A 27,818-nucleotide genomic window follows, 5' to 3' on the forward strand; every position below is an offset into this window, starting at 1 on the left:
AGTAGCATTATACCTGATCAGGTAGAAAAAGTAATACTGATCAAAATTAATTGAATCATAAAATTTCTTCCAGAATCAGATGCAAATTTATGCAGAAATATATTTCTATAATAAGTTTGAAATGATGAGATGAGATGCTCAATATTTACCTTCTCCTCCCTGCTACTGGCGCCACCTCCGCTACCACTACTGTCCCTCGGCTGCATCTCAAGTACAGTCTTAAACAGGTTATCTGACGTGGTGGTAAGGAAGCCGATCTCAGCATTAGGATGTAGACCGTACAGGTAGGGGCTCTCAGGTGGTAGCATCTCATCAATGTAAGTGTGGTAGCCCTTGTAGTCGGAATTACCAGGTACGGGGAAACCTGGCGCTAGGTATAACTCACCATCAAGCTATTCGGGGGGAAAAATTTAAAGTTCTTCATTTAAAAATCAATGAAAAATTATCGTAAAGCTATGAATATTACTTTTCAGTTTATGTATTTTTAGTTATGAAGGCATTTCTAAATCCAATAGTGAGGGAGATGAAGAAGGCATGTGACATATAGGCAATTACTTGTACATAGGCCTATTACTTCAATTGTATGTTTTTATAATAATCCTTATAACAAGCAAGTCTCAGCCCTTGCAGAAAGGGTAAAGGTTCACCAAAGAATTGCCACAGATGCTTTTAAATTCCTTCATGTTTCAACCCATACCTATATGCATACACATAATACATATATATGAATGTAAAGTCGCACACACGCTAAGCCCGATAGTCATCAACGACGCGATTTCCATTGAGAACACGCACAACAGATTATTTTTAATGACTGAGCAGAATAATCTGCTCAGATTGTCACCAACAATCTGCGGCATTGTGACATCAAGCCCTCACAGAGCGCAGAAATGCAGTCATCAGCTGACGGTCGAGTGTCCAGCTTAATATACTGTACGTACATACATACATACACACAATAATAGCAATCGACTTCGCATTTACCATTTCAGCATGCATGTACACTTCTAAATAGGTTTTACAGAGCCTTCTGTCCCAGTCATCGGTAATGTGACCTCCGTACATGATCTCACCAAACAGATAACGAAGATCCTCCCACGGTACCTGTAGTGGTCATTCAGATATAAAGCATTTATCAAATAAGAATTTATTGAACATTAACTTCAGGGCAAATATACACAACTTAACAATAGGATAATGGCCATAAACAATTTATTTATGGTGGAAACATTGACAGATTGATTGATTAATTGATTGATGACTTTTATGTTTACTATCTCAATTCAACTCAATATAGACACATATTCAACAATATATATGAATTTCATGACATAAATAAAATTAATCAAAGTAAAAAGATCTATCAATGGGAAGAAACAGCACAGAAACAGCATGGTTTATACCATCTAATGCAATACAACAAAACCAACAATGTTTTAATAATATACAGTAATGACAATACTGATAATGATAACAAGAATACATTAATTGGTTTTTCATTTTACCTTGGCATTTGCTTCAAGATAGTTGTACAGGACATTGACAGAGATGGTTAAGTCACCGGTATTGTAAGGGTACACACGGTTCCAGCCTTGAGGTCCAAATTTACGCCTTTCCGCTACCACGGCATGGAAGTAGCATAGGGCAAACAGAATACTCTTGAACTCAGCCTCACGGGAACACATCTCCAGAGTGTCCTACAAATATATAAATGTTACGTCCTTGATAAACTTATCAAAACATGATTTACGTTTAAATAGTGTTATCTCTGCCCATACTAACAAGAGGAATGCAAATAAATATCTTTGATATACCCGTTGTTATAAGGATATGATCTCGCATTCATACTGTATATGGAAAAATCACACAAATCTTTATGTGGACAGTACTAAATATTATACAAAAAATAACAATACACCAGATTCTATATCCTTACGAAAGGAACCCTAGTAGCATATGAATGATATAGAAGCTGATGAAGGGTTGGTTTCACTATTTTGGAAAATGAACAGGGCACAGATCAACCATTTTGGGTGCAGAGGAATGGCTGTAGATTCAAAATTGATTTCACAACAATGAAAATTACAATATCAGGAATAAAGAAGAGGGTAAAATCACTAGATCCTATGGATCTACAATTTTAGATATTTGTAAGAGGGCATAAATATTAAGTGTATTAAGGTAAATAAAGATAGAAAGGTAATTCAGTAATTGTGGATTATATTTTTGTTGCATATTCATTATTGATACAATAATTTATTGAAAAGTTGATCGGTCTCTAATAACGTCTGCCTTATTTTACCTGAGTGAAGTTGTCCAGGGCTTTGTGCAGGTTGGCATGCATACCAGTCGGTGGTTCGTTGGTGATCTTGATGGAAGATTCCAGGATACCCTGTGGAATGATGTGGGACTCTGGCGTGCCTGCAGGTTCGGCGCTCATGAACACCCTGTAATCTTTATGACTGCCTTCGCTGTACGCCTCCAATTTCTTCTCAAGTGTTGATAACCACTTGGCAACCAGATGGATATTCTGTTCAAAAGATAGAGAAATAAAAATTGAGAGTGGAGCTGTAGATGGTGGTTAAGATGCTTGCCTTCCAATCATAGGGCCCTAGGTACGAATCCTGTAACACCAGGGAGAGGTTTTCTGCATGACTAAAAACATCTCCACTTCCTAAGCCTCATAACTAGTCCTAGTTTCATTACATATGCCAAGGCATAAAGGGAGCCACTATAATGAAAATCATTCCTATCAACTGTAATGAAGCACAAACATACAGTATTTAATTTTAGGTCATTACTTCTGGATTTCTCCCTAAGAATCCAGGGTGAAAGTTCATGTTCTGGCAACCACTGGGAGCGAGTTCACGTACAATAGGGAGCTTCTGATATGCATGACGACGGTAGGACGTAGAACGTAATGACATCACTAAAAGTCATCTGCGCATGCGAGAACGTTAAGGTCACTTCGTCGAGTAGATTCTGGAACGCAATTTGGCCAAATCTACGTATGCAGAGAACGTAGGACGCCCGGTAGGATGGTCACGCATGAGAGATTCTGTTCTAGCGACGCGTCGTCGCACAAATCTGAAGCTCCCTAATACAATAGAGGTATGTTTAGACATGTACAGATGTGAACTCACATCCGTGAAGCACTGAGTAAACCCTATAAGATGTGAACCTGCATCCCTAACAGCAAATGCTGTTGAAAGATCAACATAATAAAGATTGATAGTACAGTAATGGATAATAATGGCCTAATTACCTGTAGAATGACCCAATGGCCTTCTTTTGCAGCCAAGTCCATACACTGTTCAGCTACAATCTCCTGGCCTTGGCCTAAGGACACATTATGGAAGTTTCCCTGGTCAAATGTCCAGCCAATCTTCTTGCCCAACGCTTCCACATCCTTTAATGGGTCAACGCCAGGTGAGAGAATGAAGAACACAGGTGTTCCGGGGCCGGTCTCCTCAAACGATTTGGCAAACTCAACGGCACGATTCTCAGTGTACTTGGACCCGAGTTTCTCTTCTATGAAATTGCTTTTAAAGAATTAAAATAAATTAATTAAAATAGTTCTATTTAAGATAATTTACTTGTATTGCACTGAACTAATAATCTTGGACAAAAATTCATTACAGTATCAATCAAATTATTAATTAATTAATACCTGACTGCATATGTCATTCTGTCTGGTCGCAGTGCCCTCATCATACACAATTTCTGCAACGAGGATTTGTTCTTCCATTCCTGGGGAAACTTCTCTTTTTCAGGGCACTCACTTTCAACAAATTTCTTCCAACGTTTCGCAGAACCTTCGATGTCACGATCCAAGTTTCGGAACTCTTCCATACCAGACAATGACTGCAAAAATTTAAATTGTTTATAATCTCAAAACCTTATTCGAGGGTATATTAATTTTTTGGCACTGATATATACTTAACGTATAGGAGTACAAAAAGCAAATCAAGTCGACTTTTTAAAATTGTGGCAAAGACAAACCAAACCAGTCACTCGTCGCAAAAATTTTTAGATGTTAATACAGGGTTAAGCAGTAAAATGAGAGCTATAAAATGGTAAAAAATTATTTAAATTTGACATTTTGTGAAGAAGTTACAGAAGTTTAAACATACAGCTGTTTCAAAAACAATATAGGAGAAATGACATATATTGACAATCTAGCTCCTTTAAAGCAAAAGATTGAAAAAGTGGCTATGATGTGTTTCAACCAACTGAATTTTGATGCTATTTAATGATATTATCCTACTTACCTTTATAGCTCCCCAAGAATTATTGGAGAGGAAGTCGACTGGACTGGTTACATTCATTTGTGATGGGAAACGTAGAAGGAAATCCAGCTCCAATGGATTGATCTCCTTCTTCATCAGTAACACCTGAAGACAACAAAACACATCAACATCCACCATTATCCAAGTTTGTAGTTTATAACTATATACTTTATTATGGCCTAATTTAAAAATTGTAAATTTTGTCTATTTTCCAATGCTATCAACCCCTATGGGAGCCTCGCAATACAAAACAACACGTATACCTGTCTACGACCCATGGTTGGGGATTTACATATCACATTAATCTCTTCGCGTTACTGACGCACGATTCCAGATACTTATCAAAATCTTGGAAGATTCTATATCGTGAAATAAGATTTCATTTCCAACGTTTTTGTTCTACTTGTTTGCGCCAGTTTATCTCATGATTTTGGTGTACTGTAATTTGTCAGCAAATCTCTATTCTATGTTTTGTCATACGTTTCAACTATAATAATCATTATTGTGAATTAATTTTATTATATAATTCGTCATTTGTTATTGAGCAATTTTGTAAAATTTATAACCGAAATTTCGAATACCAAGGTGAAACTCAGAAAAATTTTCTACACTTTACTGTAAGTCATAATCAGGCCTAACTCATATTCTCGCTCTGAGTAGTGACGTATACGCGTTGCTATAATTTGTGAGGCTCCCTAATAGGGAATGTCATATCTGAATTTCATTTTGGGTAACCTCAGGATTTCTCATAAAATCAAGCAAATATTATCCCTGTTTTTGTTTTTCTATCTAATTTCCTATACTGCACACATGTAAAAAATGCAAAAAAACCTGCTATCACATCATCAAACACATATATGCGCAAATTGCACACAATTTTTATTAGCTTTATACAGAGCTTTAAAAAATAAAACTTGAGGACAACCTACCTGGAAGGCCACTTGAGCAGTGAAGATGAGCTTGTCAGCCTCAAAGAGACCACGGGACGTGTACATGAACACAGAGTACGTAATGAAATCAATCAGGTTGGCTACACGCTGTTTCACATCCTCTGCAGGCTCTGCCCTGCTGATTGCAAGAGCAAACACAACACTGAATGCCTGAAGGCAAAACAAATCAGTGTTAAAAGAAATAGCATTACACAACCCTAAAAAAATGACAGATTATGTGAGGTAAAAAAGTTGGAAAAATATTATATTTTTTACATAGTATACTTATATTTTAAGTATTTCTTAGTTTAAAAATGAGAATGAGAAAAAATATTTGGTGGATCGATCTATTAATGCATAAAGGTATTGTAACATTTAAAGGGGAAAACATACCTTCAGAGAGAATTGATACATAGGGTTGATCCTGTTAAGATCGTTCAGAATGAAATAGATCAAAGAGGCTCTGGCAGCCGCTGGTCTATAATGTTCTCTTGCTTCATTGATCTGTACTTCTGTTTTCTTAGCTTCTGCCACCTTCAACTCAATCTCTGCTGCAGTACGCTTGGTCGTCTCAAGATTCTCCACTAGAGCTGTATCGCCGAGGAAGTTGCCTTCTGCAGATGACAGTCTGGATAAGAGGTTGTCCTCCAGCTCTTTCAGAACAATCTTGAAATCATTCTGTTGCTTGGTCAATTCCAACTAATGAGATATAAACCAAAATATGTAAACTAAAATTGTATATGTTATACAATATGTCATGAATTATGTATTTGTATTAATACAATCCATTAATGAAAAAAGAAAACAAAAACAAGAGCAATAGCAACAAATAACTGTAAACTCTTGAAGATATGATGTAATTATTTGATAAATTTCCTTTACCTTGAGAGATTCCAGATCTGGTCTCTCTTGGGCAACCACCTGAGCCAGCAGCTGATCTTCAAGACCATCTCTGGTGACAGTGAAGTTGATGAGTGTAGTCTGGGCCTGCATCTCAGGCTTGTAATGAGGGTTGGCTAGCTTGGTCTGCAGGATCAGACGGAATTCCGGATTGTACTCTACTTCCTTATCACCAATCTTGATGTACCTAGTAACATTGATAGCAATACAGTAATTTTGGGGAGTTGAAGATGAACTAACTGTAAATGTCTGAAGAGGTATTTTGTTATTAAAGACCTGTCCAGACTATCAAATTCACTTTGACAAGAAACTGTTGTATGCCCATAGTCATGATGTGCCAATATATGGTCATGGTGTGATGTCATCATGACCATATTTAGGCATGTCACAGGGCTGGATAGTCTGAACAGGGCCTTAAGCCAAATGGAGAGGAATGAAAAAAAACCATAAAAGATTTGGTACTGTAGGTCGGTTAAAATACAGTGTGCAATGTGACTTTTAAAAAAGGTCACTGTAAGAAATTTTGTCTAAATTATATGAGACAAAACATTTCAGAAACAAAATCTTGATAAGTGAATTGTATACGTTTATGTCTTGGGATTGATTGATGGTTCTATTTTGTCGTAGGGGTGTTCTTAAAAGAACGATAGCAATTAGTCGGTTCATCCAGGTAAGTATTCACAAAATAGACCTTTAAATCTGAGACTGATTTTATAATTGTATGCTATAGGGCTATATAGTTATAAATCAACAGTTTTGAAATTGGTAATTCTTTCATATTTGAGGGGTGTTTTAGTTAAGGAACTATGATAACTATTAGTTTATCTAGTCGATGGTGACTTACCTTCCTTTCTTGATTGTATTTCTGCCAAGCAATGGGTCAAGCACAGCATCAACACTCTCCATCATGTTCTCTATCAACACTGTATCACCATTTGAGACTCCTTGCTCAATGATGTCCAGATAGCCACGCTGACCGAGCCGGACCACACGCAGCGATTCACCGTACTTGCTCTTGATCCACTTGATGCCTTGAAGTTGAGGGTCAATCATCAGTGGCCACCGTTCGCAATTGGTCAAGATCGTTGCATTCTCAGTAGACATGTTATCACTCGGCAGACCTTCGTTGTTCCATAAGGCAATAGCAGCATCGTCTGTCAGGAGCGATAGTGGGTCAATTCCTTCCGTAATCGGAATAGGAGCCTAAAGAAAAATAACACAATGACACTTATTACTAAATCAAATATAATTTTGGTCTCAAGAGTCTAAATGGGAACAATAATAACACATCAGATCCTCACAAACCTAACAAAGCATTTACCAAATACAATTAAAACTAAAAATAGTACATAACTATTTAACATGTAATTTCCTAGTATAGCGACTTTTTGACCCTTGACCCAATGGTGACCTGGCATCAAAATCTCTCTTACCTTTTGGCTCTTGAGGAACGGTAGCCACATTTTTTCAATGAGGTCTACTCTGTAGCTCTTGCTGAAGCAACCCATATATGACACAAAACCAGTCGTCAGCAGCACATCACCAGCTGAGAATGCAAACAAGATTAATAAATCATTTAAAAAAAAAAGAAAGAAGATTCAGTTAACTTTGTGGTAGACGCTGAGGGTGCACTGAACCACTGATTCTCATAAGAGCTTAAGCCTTGTGCAGACTAACAAATTTTATTGGACAAAAACATGCGACATGCCTGAATATGGTCGTGATGACATCACATCATGACCATATATAGGCACATCTTGACTATATATGGGCATACCAACTGTTTTTTGTCAAGGAAAATCTGATAGTGTGGCTTCAGTCCTAGGTTTCCACTGCTGTTCTCCAGCTGAAGGAATGGGATGCCAAAGCGCATACTTTAGAGGAGTTGTTTTTGCCATTGGTCCAATGTGCAATATGGCCAATTTGGTATGCAGTACGCTCTTTAGAGAACAGTAGGGGAATTGTCTCCTGGTATACTGCCCAAGTCACCAACAGAAGGACCCCACTGGAAGTAAGTCTTCAGACTTTCATGGGTTATCCTCCATGGGTTGTGGCACACAAAAGAAAACCGAATCTCTCCCTCGTATGCTGAATTAATGATGAGTTTAGTGATGCTAGGCCTTGTATCAAATGGTACACTTAGTGTTAAATAAATTTAAGTCAATTGTGTTTAAGCCGGGCGCCCAGTGGGTAGTAACACAGTCATATGACCGTTAGCCAATGAATCCAACTTTGCTCCATGTGAGCATTAGACAACGCAATGCCATCTGCTGATTGTTGATGGCAGTCTGTGTTTGGGTTCTAAATAGAATCGCTTCGGCTGATGATCGCCGAGCGCAGCTAGTGCCTGGCTTTAGATCTAGTATCAAATATTAACTTACGAAGTGTCTTCTCCTGTTCCTTGAAGGCTGCAACCGCTTCAGCCCAACGGACATTCTCAGAGGCTAGGCCTCCAACAAGTCTGTTAGCTAAGGTGATGGTCCTAGCGGTAGATTCTGCCTCTTGCTGACACTTCAATTTTGCAGCTGTAGCCTCCTCAAAATCAGCTGTCAGCTTGGCCAAGTTAGCATCCAATTCCTAATAATAGTGATTATTGGAAATTATTATTAAAAAATAATATTGATGCCTTTGCTATTTGTGCTTTCAATTGCACCACGACGGTAGGACGTAGAGCATAATGACGTCACTAATGTCATCTGCGCATGCGAGAATGTTAAGTTCTCTTCGTCATGTGGTTTCTGGTCGCAATTTGGCCAAATCTACGTATAAGGAGAACGTTTGACGCCCGGCAGGACGGTCACGCATGAGTGATTCCGTTCTGGCGTCACATGGTCGTCCAAATCGAAAGCTCCTTAATGACAAAGGTGATGAGATTTTAGCTTTGTAGGCCAGCACATTGCACAACTGTCACCTAGTGCAAATCAACTGACTGACTGGTGCAAAATGTGTGTAAAATGTCTTCAAATATAATTAAAACATGATTCGCATGAAAAATGCATGCTAAAAATACCCACTCATACTTAATATTATTCGTAAAACAATCAATATTATCACAAAGAGCATCATGCACATTCTGGCTTTTTACAAAGACTTTCTTAAAGGAAAAAACATGCATTGGAAAGAGCCAGGAGAAACCTTCAAATAATATTAAAGAGCTAAAACTCTTAACTTTTCAAGGGGACATTACATTGCACCCCCAGCAAGGCACTTCTGTACCATGACAGGCCAGGATATTAGATGGGAAATAAATGACTACATAACTGGTAACAGTAAAGATATGTAGATGATGATGGGAATAATGATGATTGGTGATTATAATGTTGACAATGATGATGGTGGCTGTAATGACAACTACACAGATAATGTCGATCATCGTCTTTTTTTCACAAGGCACAACCAATATACCATATTATCAGGTCTACTTTGAAACAGCGCCACCTCTGGATGTAAAGATATGTAGATGATGATGGGAATAATGATGATTGGTGATTATAATGTTGACAATGATGATGGTGGCTGTAATGACAACTACACAGATAATGTCGATCATCGTCTTTTTTTCACAAGGCACAACCAATATACCATTTTATCAGGTCTACTTTGAAACAGCGCCACCAACTTTTTAATGTCCGACATCCAGCTGCCTAGTCTGAGCACATTATGCTTTTCTTGACATATGTTATTTTGAGCACTTTAACAACCAAAAACATTGCAGGTTTAATGCGCCCTTATTTTCTCTTCTTTTTTTTTTTTGCATTTTGTTTTAAAAGACCATTCTAGGCCTCTAAAACAAGAAGGTCGTGCAACACTCACTGAGCACAAATAAACGCTGGTAACTATGTACAGCAAAATGCCTAGGCCTCCGGATGTCCCCCAGTGGTAGCTGCCAGGTTCTTGGGAAATTTTGACTTCAAATTTAGCGAAAATGGTGTATATAGACTTACAGCAATTTTAGCAGTAATTACAGCAAGCTTTTCTTGAGCAGCACTGAGTTCATCATTGGCTTTCTGCAGAGCCTTCCTCTTGGGTTCTACATCACAGTACACATTGTAGAAGGTAACAATGTTCAAACCCCATGAGCAGAGGCCAGCAGCAGCAGCCGACTTGGTCTTGATCAGCTCGGGGTCAAACTCAGGGTTGTTGAGGTACTCTTGCACTGCCTTCAGCGAACCATCTGGGATATTTTCTTTATCGTAATTCAACAAGGAATCCAAAAAGGCATCAACCTATATGCAATAAAACAAAATACATTTATAATATAGAACGTATGAAGCTGTAGATTGTTTTTAAGGTGCTTGGCAGTTGACAAAGGAATGAGGATAATGCTTGTTGGGCGCAGTCATGTGCTTGGACAATCAGACAGTTCTATTTTGTTGTACTGTAAGAGTGTTAAAGGAACCGTGGCAATTAGTCGATTTATTCAGGTTAATATTTACAAAATAAACTCCTATGAGACCAACATTCCCACTTTCTGGGCTAGTGCACAGATGCTGACGGTGGAGATGTCAAAGAATTTGACTCAGAAGACTTTCTGGAAGGAAGTATTCAAGGAACCAAAGCCAGTTCAAGTTCAAGACTGCCAAAGAGATGAACTGATCAAGTTAAAAAACAAAGACACTGAATGTTGATAGAGCAACATAAGTGGCATAAAATCACCACAAATATGCCATGTGAAACCTAATATTAAAAGACCTTGAAAAATTGTAATAGGTTTGACTTGCCTTTTGCATCATGGATTTGGCTGCTTTCCAGCCTCGATCCTTCGGCACTTTACCGTTTGGTGCCAGTAGGCACATGACAGCTGCAGTAACCAACAGGACAGCTGGCGGAGGTGTAGCAAATGACTTCAATTCTGTAAGATTGGTCTAAAAAAACAAGTGAAAAGTTCATATTGAAATTGTATGGCCTACAGTGACACATAGCGTTTATTGTAATTTCTTTATATGGCAGCAGGCTAGTTATCTGGAGGTCGTGGGTTCGATTCCCACCTGAATTACTTGCAATTTTTTTCGCAAGTATTTGGGAATGTACTGAGTATTTGGTAGGATAACCCGTCAGGTAGGGCAAAACATCACTCCTGTGATATTTTCCAGAAGCATACTCACCTCAAAATAGCATTTGTAGTATCCGCTGCGACTTGGGGATCAGATTCAACACTAGTCACTTAGCGCAAGCTCGGTAGTCTAGTGGTTATATGCCACCAAGTTAGTTATCTGGATGTCGTGGGTTTGATTCCCACCCGAATCACTTGCAAATTTTTTTCACAAGTATTTGGGAACGTACCGAGTATTCGGCACGATAACACATCAGGTAGGGCAAAACATCACTTATGTTTTCCTGATGCAAACTCATATCAAAATGTTTTTTTTTTTAATATTTTTTAAAATACATTTAAATTAGGGCTATTCCTTAGGGCAACCTCATCTTCTTCCCTGCCTCATCAATACCCACTGTTGCTAACATCACAATAATATTCCAACCTCACATCTTCTTTAGCATTAGAAAAATCACAAATATAACAGTTCTAAGCTTCTATGTCTATGAGTACTCAACTAATGTTATTTCTAAATTAAAATGTTACCTTGTTAAGAGTGTTGAGAGCTTCCTGGGCAGCAATAAGTGCAGGTTCTGCCTTGGCAAGATCTGTTTCACATTCCTTGGCTTTCTTGCCGACCTCTTCTGCAATCACTGCTACTTTCTTTTCCTCTTCAGCTGCCCCCACCTTTTCTTTACTGACCTTCTCTGTCTCGATGCCCACCACTTGGATCAGTTTGTCAGCATCCTCGTTCTTCTGGGTTAGTTCAACCTCTTGAGAGGCTAATTTAGCTTTTAAATCATCCACCTATTTTGGAAAAGGGAGAATGTTGAGGTTTTTTATACTACTTATATTTACCATCATCTTTTAACCACAATTAAACAATATCATAGATATCTATACATCATCTTCATCTGAGATGAGAAACCTGCCAATGCTTTACTTGCTTTCATCTTTGGATAAGGTACTTTACTGTATTTATCAGCACTAACACCACCATAAACTGTCCAGCATCACTTAACCTACATTAACTGTGTCAATATCATCTGTCCATCACCACTTAATCAATCATCAGATGTCATTTTCCACTTTACCTGTTGTGCAGTGCTTTGCAGTTTTGTTAAACCATTCTCCAGACGTTCCATCTTTGCCGTCAACTCATGACTTTTGACTGTCAGAAGATTCTGGTAGAGTTTAATTTGTTCAAGGAAACTCTTTGGTGTGGTGTAATTGTAACGGCGTTCATTTTGGAGGTACATCTTACTGGTCTCATTCACGCTTGTGTGTACATAAGCCATGAACTCTGCCACAGAAAATTTTATCTCGCTCTGAAAAAAATCAATCAATCGTAACATAGTTAAATGACAGTGACAAATTAGTATTTTTTAAATATATCAAATTATTTTAATATTTATAGTTAAATAAAAATTGTAATCTTTATTCTTACTGGTAGCAGCTCGACTTCTTCAAGGAACCTCTTACTGACAGAGACCAGAGCTTCTTGTGGCCATTCATGGAACCAATCGATACATGTGCAGTTGACAACGGCAGGGAACTTACGACTTCTGACGCGCAGAGTGTTACCAACGGGTGAAAAGCACAACACAACCTAATGCGAGAGAAGATGCGAGAAAAATGAAATACAAAATTTAAAAAAGTCGAACGATAAATTTGTTTAGCATTTTTTTTGGTTTTTTTTTTGCTCTATTTATTTTTTATAATTTCTGTGTAGCCTATTCTATTATTATTCTGTAGAATATATTATTAGTATTTTGTTTTTTTTATTGTACCGGGAAAGCAAATTTCATTTGCTGTATTAATTATTCTGTGACAAACAGCGGAGGGCAATTGTTAGGTCATTTTACATCTTTAGTCTTTCATTATTTTTATTATAAAGTAGTAATATTTCAATCTCCGAAGATAATTTGTTGTCCACATTCAGTAAAATTTATGCAATATCTTTGAAGATCAACTTTGTATTAAATATAAATATCATTCCATTTTGATGACTTTTTTCGTAAGCTCTGTCCAGATTATCCAATTTTCTTTGTCAAAAAACTGTTGTATGCCCATATATAGTCATGATGTGGCTATATATGGTCATGATGTGATGTCATCACGACAATATTTAGGCATGTCACATGCTTCTATTACCTTTAATTGTCTTCGAAGTCTTTCTATGAAGAACCTCCAGCAGTTCTCTCTTGTATCCTGTAGACCAGTTGACTTGACCTCATTCCTGACACCACCAATGATGTTCTCCACCTCATCATCTGGAAACAGGTCTGGAATTTCACCAGATGCTAAGAGATCATTGATCAACACCAGAAAGATCTCATCAGCAACCTGGGCATCTGTCATCAGAAACATGGTACCGACACCTTTGAGACCAGCTTTCAGGCACTGGGCGGCCAAGTCCACCTAAAAATGACCATCAAAAAAATAATTACCAGGAAATTCTTTTTGAATTCATGATTTATACATGTGCAGAATTAAACATTTAGCAAGTTCATAAATTTAACTTATTAACTGTTTTCTTTTATATTCTAAGAATAATCAACCAAAATCTTCATACTAAAATTACTAACAGTGATCAAAATCATTCAGGATTGAAAATTCAACAATATCATCATTAATATAATAATGTAACTACAAACAAAAAAACAGTCAATGTAACTACAATATTGTTTTTTTTTTTTTTTTTTTTTGGCAGAAGCCACATTTTAGACTAATATAATATACAAATATATCAATGTAAAGATTAAAACTGTGAATAAATATTCATCAATGAAAGAATAAGAAATTTGCTTGACTGATTTTATGAATACAAAATAATAAAAGACAGGTTGATTAATTGACTGATTAAATAATTAATTGATTGAATTTTAACCACCAGGCTACAGCTCCACCCGAATGCTCTACAACAATGTTTGTATATAAAAATGAACACATACAAGTAAGATGTGATAACAAAAATACAAAAACTAAGAAAAAATACAGAAAAACTAAGTAAATTATCACAATTATAATTACCTTTAGATCAGGTATTGCATAGCCCTTTTTGAGTGTAATCTGGAAAACGTCTAAACTGCTTATGTAAGCCGCAAGACGGGCTAAACTCTGCTTACCGCTTCCACCAACACCTACTAATAAAGCATTGCCTCGTGGCGACTCCAATATACGGTTGATGCGGCAACTAAACAAGGTGGAAAAAGAAAAAGATATAAAGAGTACAGAACCAAATCATAGTTGTAATAACATTTCTAACCCAATTATTATTGTATATTTTTAATTTTTATACGATTGATTATTATATAATATTTTGATACCAAGTTCTCAATCTTCAAAATTCAAATTCACCATCGTTAAATTCTCATTATTTATTTGTTAAATGAATATTCCATTCTTTAAGCTTCATATTCAATTCATATATTAGCACAGTCTAGCTTTGTAAAGTATTCAATTTGTATGTTGTCATGCAAAAATATAAACCAAACTATTAAACTTTTACTAAAGATATTACAAGAAAGCCTATATCCTGAAAGTAATTGGAAAATATATCCTTTTTTTTCTTTGCCAAGCCTTTTATTTCCATAATCACATTAATTTATAAATGAAACTCACATAAGTTATACTTTATATAAAACATAAGTAACATACTATATAGAGAAAATTAAATATAATAATAGAAGGCCTCTTTTAAGTATAACTATATAAAAAATAAAAAATAAAAAGATAAAATAAAATAAAAAAATATATATATCTTGCTACGGCTTAAGGTCTGTCCAGATTAGAAAATTGTCTTTGACAAAAAAACTGTTGTATGCCCATATATAGTCATGATGTACCTATATATGGTCATGATGTTGACCATATATAGTCATGATGTACCTATATATGGTCATGATGTTGACCATATTTAGGCATGTCACATTCGATAGTCTGGACAGGGCATAAGACCTTCCACCAAGTGACATCAAATGTATAGAACAGCGCCCTCTAACTTACACATGTTGCATGGCATCTTCAAAGAGCACCAGGTTCATAACAGCATTGATTTCATTGTGACTGTCCAAGGCTTCCACTAGGATCTTGCTGAGCTCATCCCAGCCAGGAACGGCGAGGTACTTTGGATCACCAATGCCACCGGCAAAATGGCAAAAGATGTTGGGCTTTTTAGTAAATGTATCCTCATCAACATCCTAAAAAGAACATTTTAAAAACTGATATCAACTGCAATTTTAGATATAATAAAATTACAGTTAAACTTGCCTAAGTTGACTGAACCTAAGTAGAATAATTTCTAAGTCGATCTTATTTTACATGCCTAATTGTTGTGTTTTCCATTAACAATCTGTAAGTCAAATTTTATCTAAGTCAAACAATATTTCAATGGCATTTTGGATTTGACTTAGGCAAGTTCAACTGTATTTATAATAGCAATGGATGACAATAAAAGTAATAACAATATCAAATATAAAAATAACAGTGCAATTTCATTATAAAAAAATTAATATCAACTTCTGGCATTTCAAGGGTAAGGGCTTAGCCAGCGAGCCGTCCAGCTGTCTTTTGGACGGCCAAAAAGTATTTAGGACGACCAATTTTACCGCGACAGCTTGGTATACTCAGCTCGCCTAGCCTAGTTTGCCCTGGTCTACCTTTAGCAAATTCTTTATATTCTTTGAATCTATCAAATGTTGCATTAAACTAAAGCATATTTGGACGGCCTATTTCGTTTTTCTGGCTAAACCCCTGTTCAAGGGTAATCAAAATATTTATAATAGAAATAACTTAAGAATAAAAGAAATAACAATATAAAAAAAATTAATAAAAATAACAGTACAATGATATATAGTGTTTTTGTATAGTTCATGTTATAATATTTCAAGTGCTTTAGAATAAAAAGAAATAAATCATTAACAATTAGAGTTGAGATATATAGGTTGTCACATGGTGATCCATTGTGAGCTAATATTAATCATGCCTTCTTTGTTAAAAATTAAAACATCCTGAGTTTCTTACTTGTGATTGGATGTGATACACTAAAAGATAGAATCAAATTCAATGTAATTCAATGTATCAACCATTAGAACACTACATCCATAAACATTATACAATATTAACACAAATACAATTATGGTAACTGATAGGTAACTAACCTCAAAATATTTTTTGCCAAAATCTACCAAAACTTTTTGGAATGTTTCAATGTCTTTTTCATCGATGAACTTGTCACCGTAGACTCGATCGGATTCATGCATCCAAAGCCGAACTAGATCACTGGGTGTCTTCAGGCACTCGGGACTAGAGTACAGCAACCCCTAAAAGAATAACACAATTATATCATTTACTGAGGCCTATAAGATACTGCATATTATTAATCATTATTATTACCGTATTTATTTGAATAAACACCCTAGGGCATTTATTGTTGAGAAGGGTTTTTGAGGGGGAATTTATTCAAGGTAGGCATTTATTTCCTTTGATATAAAATGGATACGTATATACTCAAATAAATGCCCCTCTATTTCACTGTAAATGTGAAACTACAGGTACAACAAATAATTACCGTCAAAACAAAATGTGTCACTGTGTGATCTATTTAAGACTTATTGTAAGTGTAATTCTACTGGAGTCCGGGTGATTCGGGGGAGGAATTTAAAAAAAAAATTAGGCTCTAGGAGGGAGGGGGGTGTTTATTTAAAGCGGGGCATTTATTCAAACAAATATGGTATATATCATAACATAACCCAGACAGAGTAGACTTTGGGATGAGGTAGAAGGACCTGAAATAAAAATGTTAGAGCTATGTCCACACTTCCAACTTACCTATGGGACAATAAAATGTGACATGCCCATATTTGGGTGTAATATATCATCATGCCCATATATGGGCACATCACACAAATTTGTCTCATAAAATTTTATAGTGCGGACAGAGCTTAAAAAAATGATGGATAGTTACCTGGAAGATGTTGGAGAGATCTCTCAAATTAAAGATGTAATGGAACTTGATGGCAGTTGGCAGGAATGAACTGGTGACTTTCTTGTGCAAGTCCAGTGCCGCCGTCACAACAGTTAAACTCATTTTCTGGATGTTGTTGGTACAGCCGACGATTTGCAGATGTTGGCTGAAGATGCTGTTGTAGATGGTGGTTAAAGCATCTTGACCGGGGAAACTCAGGGCAAACACACAGAAGTGACGCTGAAGTCTAGAGTTGATGGTGAAGCTACCAGATGTCGGGTTCATGCAGGAGATGTACTGACAGTTGTGTATCTCTTTCAGACTTAGCTTGACTCTGTCGTACCAATGTCTGTAATCCATGTGCTGACGGATTAGAGTATGGGGTTGTACTGTGCCATACGTGTCAACCTGTTTTGATAAATCAATAAAAATTTGGTGATTTTTGTTTCTAGATTGTTACTTCTCAAGTAACAAATACCATAAGAGAAGGTTTATCTACACAGCACTGGTAACCAATAGAAAATCAAGGAATTCAAAATAGAGGGCCCAAGAAAGGTATTTTTATAGACGGAGGGTCCAGACATCTCAGCCCACCATGGTTGGGGCTGATTTCTGAAATGTTATGTCTATGGCAATCTTGGACTTCAAATTTAATGTACATTTTCATTTCATTCCATTTTTCTTCAATTTACAAACATTTTGGGGATGGTGGGGGAGGGCTTACTGACTGGGTAAGCGATATTGATGAAAATACAATGAGATGAATATGTGAATAAAAATTTTGACACAACTTACCTCTGGCATATTCATGTCATCAATGAAATAGACAAGTGTCTTAGTTCCTGGTGGACCATAGTTACGACCAGCCTTCTTCTCCAGTGGTTTTTCCAGCACACCTGTAAAACAAAAAAACAAAAACAAAAAAATTACTTAAAATCTCAACCACCTACAACATGAGCATATATTGTACCTACCTTCCTCTTCTATTTACCATCCTCATAGTAATTTATACACAATCATGGTGACCTTCAAACGTAAGAGTCAAATGTCACAGGGATGCAAAAAGCCGGGGTGGATCCAGATGGGAGAAGGGAGAAAAAGTAAAGAAGGAAGAGGGGAGGGAAAAAAGAAAATGGTATTGACAGCACTGAATGATACCTCTATAAAAGTTGTAATTTGAGTAGTTGTATTAATTTTATTTTACAATTAATTTTGCCACAGCACCCCCATCCCCGGTTTGATGCTTCGCATGCTGCATCGCCCCTCCCAAATTTTTTCGCTGGATCCACCCCTGCTAAGTGTCATGGTACCTGAGAAGAACACTACTTCACTATAAATTCAACTTACGTTGCAACATATCTGAAGTTGTATAGTAGTTGAAAGGTACATTTGCAACCATGTAATCTTCAGACAAAGAGTTCAGTTTGTCGCCAACGAGCACACTCTTGCCGAGACCTGCATTTCCTACAAGCATCACTGGGCGACCGTTGGCCATCAGTAGATCCACAAAGAAACGGATACGAGTCGTTTCTGCGGTGTGTACCAGGACAGCCTAGAGAAACACGATTAGTTAACAAATTTGTCAGGGCAAAATATGGATACAAAGACTATATATAAAAAGTAATAGATTTTTTATCTACATTATTGACTGCTAATAAGAAAAATGAAGATAATTGTAATAAGTTATTAAAATAAACAGTAATAAAAAACACTAAAAAAAATAATAATGACACAAGTCTTTTTATATAGTGCTTCATGGTAAAACACAGCTTCTAAGCGCTTCAATATAAATAACCAACAACAATAATATAAACTTAACTACAGTATATAGAATACCAAGTAAAACACATTAAATAAAAAGTAAGAGCTTTTGTATACAGATTTCAACAGAGGAATGAATGTATTTTCAATAAACTTCAAACATTCTTCTCACCTGAAGAGGCATCTCTGGGTCAAGCTCAAACTTAGGAACCCTTTCAGACCAATGCAGGAACTTCTTGGACTCCTGATCAATGTAGTAATCAAAGACGGTGCCTTGGCTGGGGAATTTGATGGTCTTGAATTCTGTTATCCACCATTTGCTGAACTCCACACGATAGTCCACGAGCTGATCCTGGAACATAGCGCCACCAAAGGCCCAGATGGAGGCAAACACAAAGTACAATTCGTACAGTTCTTTCGGACAGTCTGGTGGGGTGTTTTCAGGTGTTAGGAGGCATTCGAGTAGGTAACACAGCATCTGCACCATGCTTTGCTCTGAAAAGAAAAAAAATGCATAATATTTTGAAATATTCTATCAAGTTGTATCTTAGTGGTTACTTTTACAAATCAAATGTCTGGAGCCTATTGGTGAGGTTAATAGTTACCTGGAATGGGAATGATTTTCTTGAATCGTACCCTGAGTGTCTCCAGGATTGGTGGCAGGTACTTATCAAAAAGGATGGTTAGGTTCGCTCTTTCAGACTGCACTTCACGTGTGTCAATCCAGCTGGTAACAACCCTGAAAAAATTCAACAAAATAATTTAGAGTTAATAAAGTTATTTTAAAATTATTAATAATTATTATTTAAATAAGTCAGTGAGGTCAAATATTAAATGATACATCTATGATATGAAATAGTTCTGTCTTGTAAATGCAAGATATTAGAAATTAGAACTGTTTAATGTGGCTACCACAGTGGCACATCAACTTAGGTTGGCAGTCCCTGGCTTAGTATAGAATAATATAATTATTATTGAATAATAATAATATAATTATTATTGAATAATAACATTAATACCTATGTAGTGGCCATTTCTAAAAAAAATATGATAAAGATTACTAAAACTGTTTGCTCTCAATCTATCGCAGCTTTGGATCTACCGTTTTGCGCCTGCAATGTTTCACAAGCTAAATTTTTCGATAAACATGTGTTTGTTCATACTGAGTGAATAGCAAGTTCCTATTGGTCAAATATGACTTGACTGACAAATGAGGAAGTCCACTGATAATGGAAGTAATTATTTATCCTACAGAGAAACTTACGGATTCCAGCCCAAATCAGAAGCATTGATATACAGAATACCAGCTCTAGACACAGTGGCCGGGGTGGCGGTCTTCAGGTGACTGATCTCAAATAGAAGACGCATACTTGGTGTTAGTGGAATACGTTCATTGCTAGCCAATGTCAGCACCTGTATAAAGAACCAGATAAACAAAGTCATAAATCAATACAATTTAGGAACGCATAATTTACTCCCATCAAAATAAAAAAAAGATAACTTAAAAAAAGAGAAATGTAATTACATCAGGAAGTCACTGCAATGACAGAAAATCATGATTCCAATAAAAAAAAATGACAGATTGAAGTCACTTTCACTGTTGACATCATCATTATTGGGGATTCAGGGGTTCCCTTCCCCATGAAGAAACAAAAAAAAATACTACTGGGTCCTGGCCTACAAAAGGCATGCTAACCTACCTAGGCCTAAGTTGGCAGATCGGACAAAGGCTTTAAGCTTAACTAGCCTTCAAATAAATAAAATTAATTTTTTCGTTGGACGTCGAAACATAACTCTTCTGTAATAAGAATGAGATGAAGTTACCCGACTTTTTTCAAGAGGGGGGAAACCTTGAATTTTAAAGAACTTAAAAGTCATTAAAAGACACCTCAGAACTCGGGAATGCTCACTTCCAGCCGCATAGGAAGAGTAAAAAATTTTCCTGGGACACATTTTGAACTCCCCACCCCCACCCTCCTTCAAATCCTGGATCCGCCCCTGATCATCATCATTCTATACGAACCAAGCACCATAATGTTCTATACACAACTATGTGATTTTCCCCCATAAAATACATAACAGGGTGGACAGAGCCATACTCCTCCCATTTCTCCATACCTTGTTGTCATCCATGACAGTGTTGAGGCTGTCTCTTATACACATCTAGATGTGTATAAGAGACAGCTACCAGATGTCGGGTTCATGCAGGAGATGTACTGACAGTTGTGTATCTCTTTCAGACTTAGCTTGACTCTGTCGTACCAATGTCTGTAATCCATGTGCTGACGGATTAGAGTATGGGGTTGTACCTGTCTCTTATACACATCTAGATGTGTATAAGAGACAGGATATATAGTGTTTTTGTATAGTTCATGTTATAATATTTCAAGTGCTTTAGAATAAAAAGAAATAAATCATTAACAATTAGAGTTGAGATATGGGGGTTCCCCTCCCCATGAAGAAACATAAAAAAAATACTACTGGGTCCTGGCCTACAAAAGGCATGCTAACTTACCTAGGCCTAAGTTGGCAAGGTTTTAAGCTTAACTAGCCTTCAATTAAATAAAATTAATTTTTTCGTTGGACGTCGAAACATAACTCTTCTGTAATAAGAATGAGATGAAGTTACCCGACTTTTTTCAAGAGGGGGAACCCTTGAATTTTAAAGAACTTACTGTTTTACTGTTTATTCTGTTTATTCATCATTATCAATCAATTATTTACATTTCACAAGCGAAAAAAGAAAATTTTGTTTTTTGATTGATAAATGAATGGAGGCCTGTATAGGTCCGGAGACACTTAAGCTCAGGCCACCTAAAAAAAGAAAAAAAACAATTAATAATTTGAGGCTTAAAAGTCATTAAAAGACACCTCAGAACTCGGGAAAGCTCACTTCCAGCCGCATAGGAAGAGTAAAAATTTTCCTGGGACACATTTTGAACTCCCCACCCTCCTTCAAATCCTGGATCCGCCCCTGATCATCATCATTCTATACGAACCAAGCGCCATAATGTTCTATACACAACTATGTGATTTTCCCCCATAAAATACATAACAGGGTGGACAGAGCCATACTCCTCCCATTTCTCCATACCTTGTTGTCATCCATGACAGTGTTGAGGGACTCAATCCACATGGGATCAATGTCACCATCCAGTACGATCCACTTGGGTCCGTCGTGCGAGATGTTGCTCATGTCCCGCATGATGTTAGAGAACAAGCCTAAAAGTACAGACAAGATAATGATTGATCTACACGCTTCAAATTAGAAATTATTGTTGCACCTAAATGAAAAGAAATCAGTAGAAGAAATGGGGAAATGAGAGGCAAAAGGAATGTTTGGATGGGGAAGGGGAGATGGCAAGATAATTTGACATCAGTTGAGGACCATGGTCTGAGCAAGAAAGGATTTGAGAGATATTATGTCTTTGGATTGCTTTTTACTTCTCATTGGGAAGACCAAAAATCACACAAATCAGAAGTGATGTTGTCTATGATCAGTGAGATACTTACCTGGATGAGCCAATGTATGCCGATTTACTTTTTGGAACTTACCTTGAAAATAATGGAATCGTCTGAATGTTACATAACATTTTTATGGGTCGGACGATTCCATTAGCTTTGATTAAGTTCCTAAAAGGATATTGGCATATATCGGTTCATTCAGGTAAGTATTTACAAAATAGATAAGTAGATTAATTATCTCACCATCTTTCCATTCTCTGGTGGCTGGGTTGATGATACCAAATAACTCATCATTGGTGACAGCTTTTGGATTGAGATCAATTAACACCGGCTTGCGCTTCATGTTGGAATATGTCTTGTTCAGTACTTTCAACACCTATCAATCAAGGATAATCAAGTCATTATTATTATTATTATTATTATTTTTATTATTATTATTATTATTATTATTGTTACTAAAACCTACCTTAAGGGGAACTTAGACAATGGAGAAATTAGAAAACAATTAAAAAAAATGACGTTAAGGGGGAATATAATACAAAATATATTCCCCCTTAAGTCCGACTTAGTGCGCATATTATTATTATAATTATTATTATTATTAATTATTATTATTATTATTATTCTTGTCGACCCTCAGGGGAGGAGAAAGTTATTAAAAAGTGCAACATCTAGTCCACTGCGCCACGAGCAACGATTGTTGGAATGGCGCAATATAAATGGAAAGATCTGATTTTGATTTTTAATGTTGTTCTTATGAATTATACTGTTATCATTATTAAAGTAGATAAGGATTATAATTTATATGCTTTGTGTATCGTATTCTGAGCACATAAGTATAACAGTTGTTAACACAGGTTATACAAGAAATAATATAAGATTTGGAAAAAAATAATTAGCATCCATATTCAGAGTATTGCAAACATTTGATGATTATTAATATTACACTATACTATCATAATCAATATCTTAATATTAATCATTATCATATCATTATCATCATCACTACACTATATGAGCACTGGCATGCCGAAGCTAGGGTAGTCCCTACTTGATAAACGGAGTAATGAGCATAAGAATGTGCCAGTATCGTATACTTTAGTACAGAGAAGCTGTAATACATTTTAAAGAATAATGTAAAGAATATGAATATATCAAAAAGTCAATTTTCTTGTCTTAGTTACCAATGCTGATTTTGGCATTGGCAAACCCCATATGAAGCGCCATCACCTACTGATTCCTGTCTTGTGTTGCATAAATTCCCTAATAAATCAAGACAACAATAACATTAGATTTGCCTTATACTGTACATTTGCGGTCATTTACCTGTGTTTTGCCTGTTCCTGCGTTACCGATGACGAACACCGAATGCCTGACAGCGAGCAACTCTTCCAGTTGTACCACTTTCAACACAAAGTTGTCTTCTGCTTGTAATTTCAGATCAATGGTTGACTGCTTTACGACCTTCTCAAAGTTCAGATCACGTTTACGTGGCACGTCCAGCGAGGGGAACAGGTCACCGATTAATCCCATGAAAACGGGCATGTCGTCGGTCACAATCTTTGGTATGTTGAAATCACGCAGCGCCCTCATCAGTACTTGGTCTTCGGGACGGTCCTTGTCGCTTCTTTTCAGGGAACCTGCGACGACCAGTACAGATTTGATGGCACGTAATCCCCAATCGTAATGATCCTAAAAAAAAGGGAAAGTTGCCAGATATAATAATAATTGAAAATTTTTTATCTGGTTTTACAGGCATAAGCTAACAGACACGTATATGTCATCTTATTTGATGTAGCTAGCATGCTTGGCATACTGCAATGAACACTGGTTATAATGGAATCACGATCTGCTATTGCATAATCACAAACCTAAACACACCATTATTATTCCTTTGCTGGTTGTATCATACGTCACTGATACCTAACATTACCAGTATTCTCTACTATTATGATATCAAAGAGCAGTGCTAACCTGTTTGGATAACAACTCTTTGCAGAGGGTGTAGAGAGTAATGAATTTCCTAGCCAAAAGTCTTGCGTCCAAGAACCCTTCAGCCACCAACATAATTTCACAGATCAATTCGAAATCTGGCACAACCATAGCACAAGGTCTGAAAAATCAAACAATAAAAATAATTCATACAAGTGTTTCAAACAATGTCCATTTGTTCTTTGCTACATGACTAGTGCTACTGTTAACATGAATGATATTTGAATCAAAAATTGTTAATATTGATATTATTTTATTAACTGTAGATTAGACTACAGACTGTAGCTTGTACCTGAATAAGGCCTTAAGATTCTCTGGAAGTTCAGTTCTGCCAGCATAACCTGGATTCATGGTGATGAAGATTCCGACGGTGGGAACCAAGTTGATCTCCACGCCCATGAAGTTGAAGCGTTTCTTTTTGTCACGAATAGCATCCTGGACACATTTAACCTACAAAAAAACAAACAGAAACAAATGTTTCCACTCCTTTCATCATTTTAAACAATTCAAAACTGCACAACAGCAGTCCCACCCAAACCATTACTATCGCAATATCAACTTTAAAGAATTACCTCAAAGGCGCCCATTTTATCATCGTATGGTTTGACAACATTAATTTTCATGTCAAAGTGTAAGGATTAAATGGCGATTGAGTAGCATTTGAAGCTAATAATATTTAATATGGTACACTCTGAATTTGAGGACAAGAAAGGATCTTTCATGTTGAGACCCTGTTCCTACCAATCTTTTCACCATGCACGGAAATCGTATCACCAAGTTTTAGAAGGGCCTAAACCAACAAACATACTGTAGCTCAATGTATGCACTTGATAAGAAAACAAACCCTGTCTTTTTAATAGACAATGGCAGTAAAGTTCTTTTCAAGAATAAATACGTAGGTAATAATAATATGCTGTGTTGAGCATAACCTCGAATAGCCTACCTGGACAGCTACAACCGAGAGTACCTCTACAGATATTCTGTTGAACTCATCAAAGCAACCCCATGCACCAGTTTGTGACAAACCCTTGTAAATGTTACCACAAGACTGAAGTAAGAAAACAAAAGCCAAATGTTAAGAAGAATACATCAATCGATGTTGGAATAAACTAAACTAAATATCTTTTTACATGAATGAAAATATAAATAACAGAATAAAAAATAAATACACTAATAATCAATCACTCGCCCTTTCCTCTAAACATCTGTAAATGAAGATTTCAATACCTTGTAGTCCATCTGTTCTGAGCAGTTGAATACATAGACCATGATGCCGAGAGCACGTCCTAAATCTTTAGTCGTTTCAGTCTTTCCGGTTCCTGCTGGCCCCGCTGGAGCACCGCTCATTGTCAAATGGAGAGACTGGGTTAAGGTTATGTAGCACCTAAAATTTAACGAACATTACTTGTCATAATTTCAGTTAAAAGTAAGTATTTATAATTTTGAACGTTTAATTCTCGTCCAATCACATACGTTAATTAACACAGGTCTTTGCACGCTGTGTAAAAACGGTGAGGTCGAAGATGTTAAACACTTTTTGTTTAATTGTAAAGCTCTTGATAGTTTCCGGAAAGGAAGAGCTGATGATCCTTAAAGAAGACCTTTCTCTCTGTAATGATCCTCAAACATAGACAATTTTTATAACTTCGAATACAGATGAGAAATTACAACTCCTTTTGATCTCCTTTGGCTCATTTTGTTAAAACTGTTCCATTGGAGTTTTAGTGCTTTTCTTAAGAATAATAAGAATTTAATAATACTTAATAATAAGTATTTAGTTAAGTATTGATTGTTAATGTTAAAATTCTTTTCTCCTTTTTCTTTTGTGTATTTTGTAAGACCACATCACTGACTGTGAGTACCACCGATACAAATAAATAAATAAATAAATAAATAATTAGTTGACTTTAGAAGGAGAAACAAACTTCGGATTATGTGCCAGAGGTGACTGGCAAACTTGCTGCACCTTTGCTGGTGAGATTTCGCACATGGGCAAAAAGGGAATAAGGAAGTTGGCTTGGTGTTGGACATTCTCATGCAATGCACTGGGACAAATGGTTCCAAAAGTTTTAGTTTTAATTTTTGTCTGCACCTGATGAAGCCGGAATGGACTGCTGGCACAAGCTTGTGTAACAAAAAGTTGTGCCTCCAGTGTTTTATTGCATACGTCTACCAAACTACCACTGCTCCACCTACTTTCATATACAAAAGTTTTAGGTAAGTTCAGTACAGAAAAACTATCAGTGCATTCTGTAAATATTGACAAGAATTTTTAAAAATGTGTAACAAATCCAAGGCTGGGAAAAAGCGTACCAAAAACAACTAGCAATTGGAGGCATTATGAGTTTCCGTGAAGGCTTTTTTGGCCCCCCTCCCCTCTGTTTGGCGCTGGAGAGGCACACTTTAAAGCACAAACTTACCTATCTGTTAATGGAGTAATCACAAGCCTGGCAGTGTTTCCTAGGTACTCGTAGGAGTATCTGAACTGGGCGTCACAGATGTTAGCATAGCACTGCTTCTTTTCATCATCCCAGCGATGGCGCAGTTGACTAAGCCACTGGAAGGCCTGGGCACTGTCGATCTTCATGGCGATCAGCTTGGCGACTACGTCGCGAGCGTGCACGTCGATGGTGCAGATGGTCATGATTTTTTGACGATCGCCCGAGTTCAGATTTCCGATCAACATTGTGATCAATGTGTTCAGTTGTGTTACCTATAAATGAAAACATAAGGTTCACAGTAATTATGTCACTCTCGAGATTATTTAAGCTTAATCAAGAAACTGTTGTACTGTATGCCCATATATAGTCATGATGTTCCTATATATGGTTTTGATGTGACATTAGACATGTCACATGTGTATATTATTATTATTTTCTAGTGTGGACAGGGTTTAACATACAATAAAATCTTCATTAAAGATGTATTGTCCCTTGCTAATGTCAAAAAATCACAAAAAATAATTTTGAAATAAACTTGCTCATATTGCAATAGCATACAAACTATTAACTTGTGCATAAAAATTATTGAATTTAAAAAATGTGTACCCTGATTTTTAAGCCAAAAAATTATAATAAAAATAATAAAACACTTCCAGTGAATGAAAGTGTTCCTATCATTTTTATCGCTGTAAACTGATGGGTAGACATTTTTTAAATACGCTAATTTCTATGTTAAAGTTGATAACTTTTATGTTACTTCAAAAAAGGTAAGTTAATTTCAAAAAATATTTTTATGATTTTTTTGGTATTTAGCATGGGACAATACATCTTTAATATAAACTTACATACAATTTAGAATTAATATTTATATACAAACAAAAATTGCATTGGAATGTGTTTTAGACAAACAAAAACTAACATATTTAGATACAACAAATTATTATTGTTTAATTGTATTATCACCTTAATATTTAATAAAATTATTATCATTTATCATTATTACTACTACTACTATAAATTTTTATCATTATTATCATC

At 36.3% G+C, this 27,818-nt stretch overlaps 1 protein-coding gene across 1 annotated transcript in view; it reads right to left on the minus strand.

The window, feature by feature from the left end:
* Nucleotides 1–27,818, minus strand: part of LOC117115457 (dynein beta chain, ciliary-like) — a gene marked incomplete in the record, with an annotated part of 50,383 nt that overhangs the window by 3,088 nt on the left and 19,477 nt on the right. Inside the window, 36 exon segments of the mRNA XM_033259274.1 lie at nt 150–392; nt 985–1,104; nt 1,506–1,697; nt 2,303–2,530; nt 3,266–3,542; nt 3,671–3,864; nt 4,272–4,394; nt 5,219–5,389; nt 5,612–5,917; nt 6,101–6,305; nt 6,963–7,321; nt 7,552–7,664; nt 8,500–8,695; nt 10,063–10,344; nt 10,840–10,983; nt 11,700–11,960; nt 12,248–12,481; nt 12,601–12,762; nt 13,308–13,574; nt 14,187–14,349; nt 15,162–15,355; nt 16,316–16,477; nt 17,122–17,529; nt 17,917–18,017; nt 18,469–18,673; nt 19,055–19,377; nt 19,488–19,621; nt 20,147–20,295; nt 21,977–22,104; nt 22,591–22,723; nt 23,674–24,039; nt 24,322–24,460; nt 24,632–24,789; nt 25,283–25,387; nt 25,567–25,723; nt 26,760–27,052. Of these exon segments, the coding sequence (XP_033115165.1) occupies nt 150–392; nt 985–1,104; nt 1,506–1,697; nt 2,303–2,530; nt 3,266–3,542; nt 3,671–3,864; nt 4,272–4,394; nt 5,219–5,389; nt 5,612–5,917; nt 6,101–6,305; nt 6,963–7,321; nt 7,552–7,664; nt 8,500–8,695; nt 10,063–10,344; nt 10,840–10,983; nt 11,700–11,960; nt 12,248–12,481; nt 12,601–12,762; nt 13,308–13,574; nt 14,187–14,349; nt 15,162–15,355; nt 16,316–16,477; nt 17,122–17,529; nt 17,917–18,017; nt 18,469–18,673; nt 19,055–19,377; nt 19,488–19,621; nt 20,147–20,295; nt 21,977–22,104; nt 22,591–22,723; nt 23,674–24,039; nt 24,322–24,460; nt 24,632–24,789; nt 25,283–25,387; nt 25,567–25,723; nt 26,760–27,052 (7,395 nt within the window).

The sequence above is a fragment of the Anneissia japonica genome, unplaced genomic scaffold (genome assembly GCF_011630105.1).
Source record: "Anneissia japonica isolate Jap-2015-1 unplaced genomic scaffold, ASM1163010v1 scaffold287704_len1198815_cov201, whole genome shotgun sequence".
NCBI classification, from domain to species: domain Eukaryota; kingdom Metazoa; phylum Echinodermata; class Crinoidea; order Comatulida; family Comatulidae; genus Anneissia; species Anneissia japonica.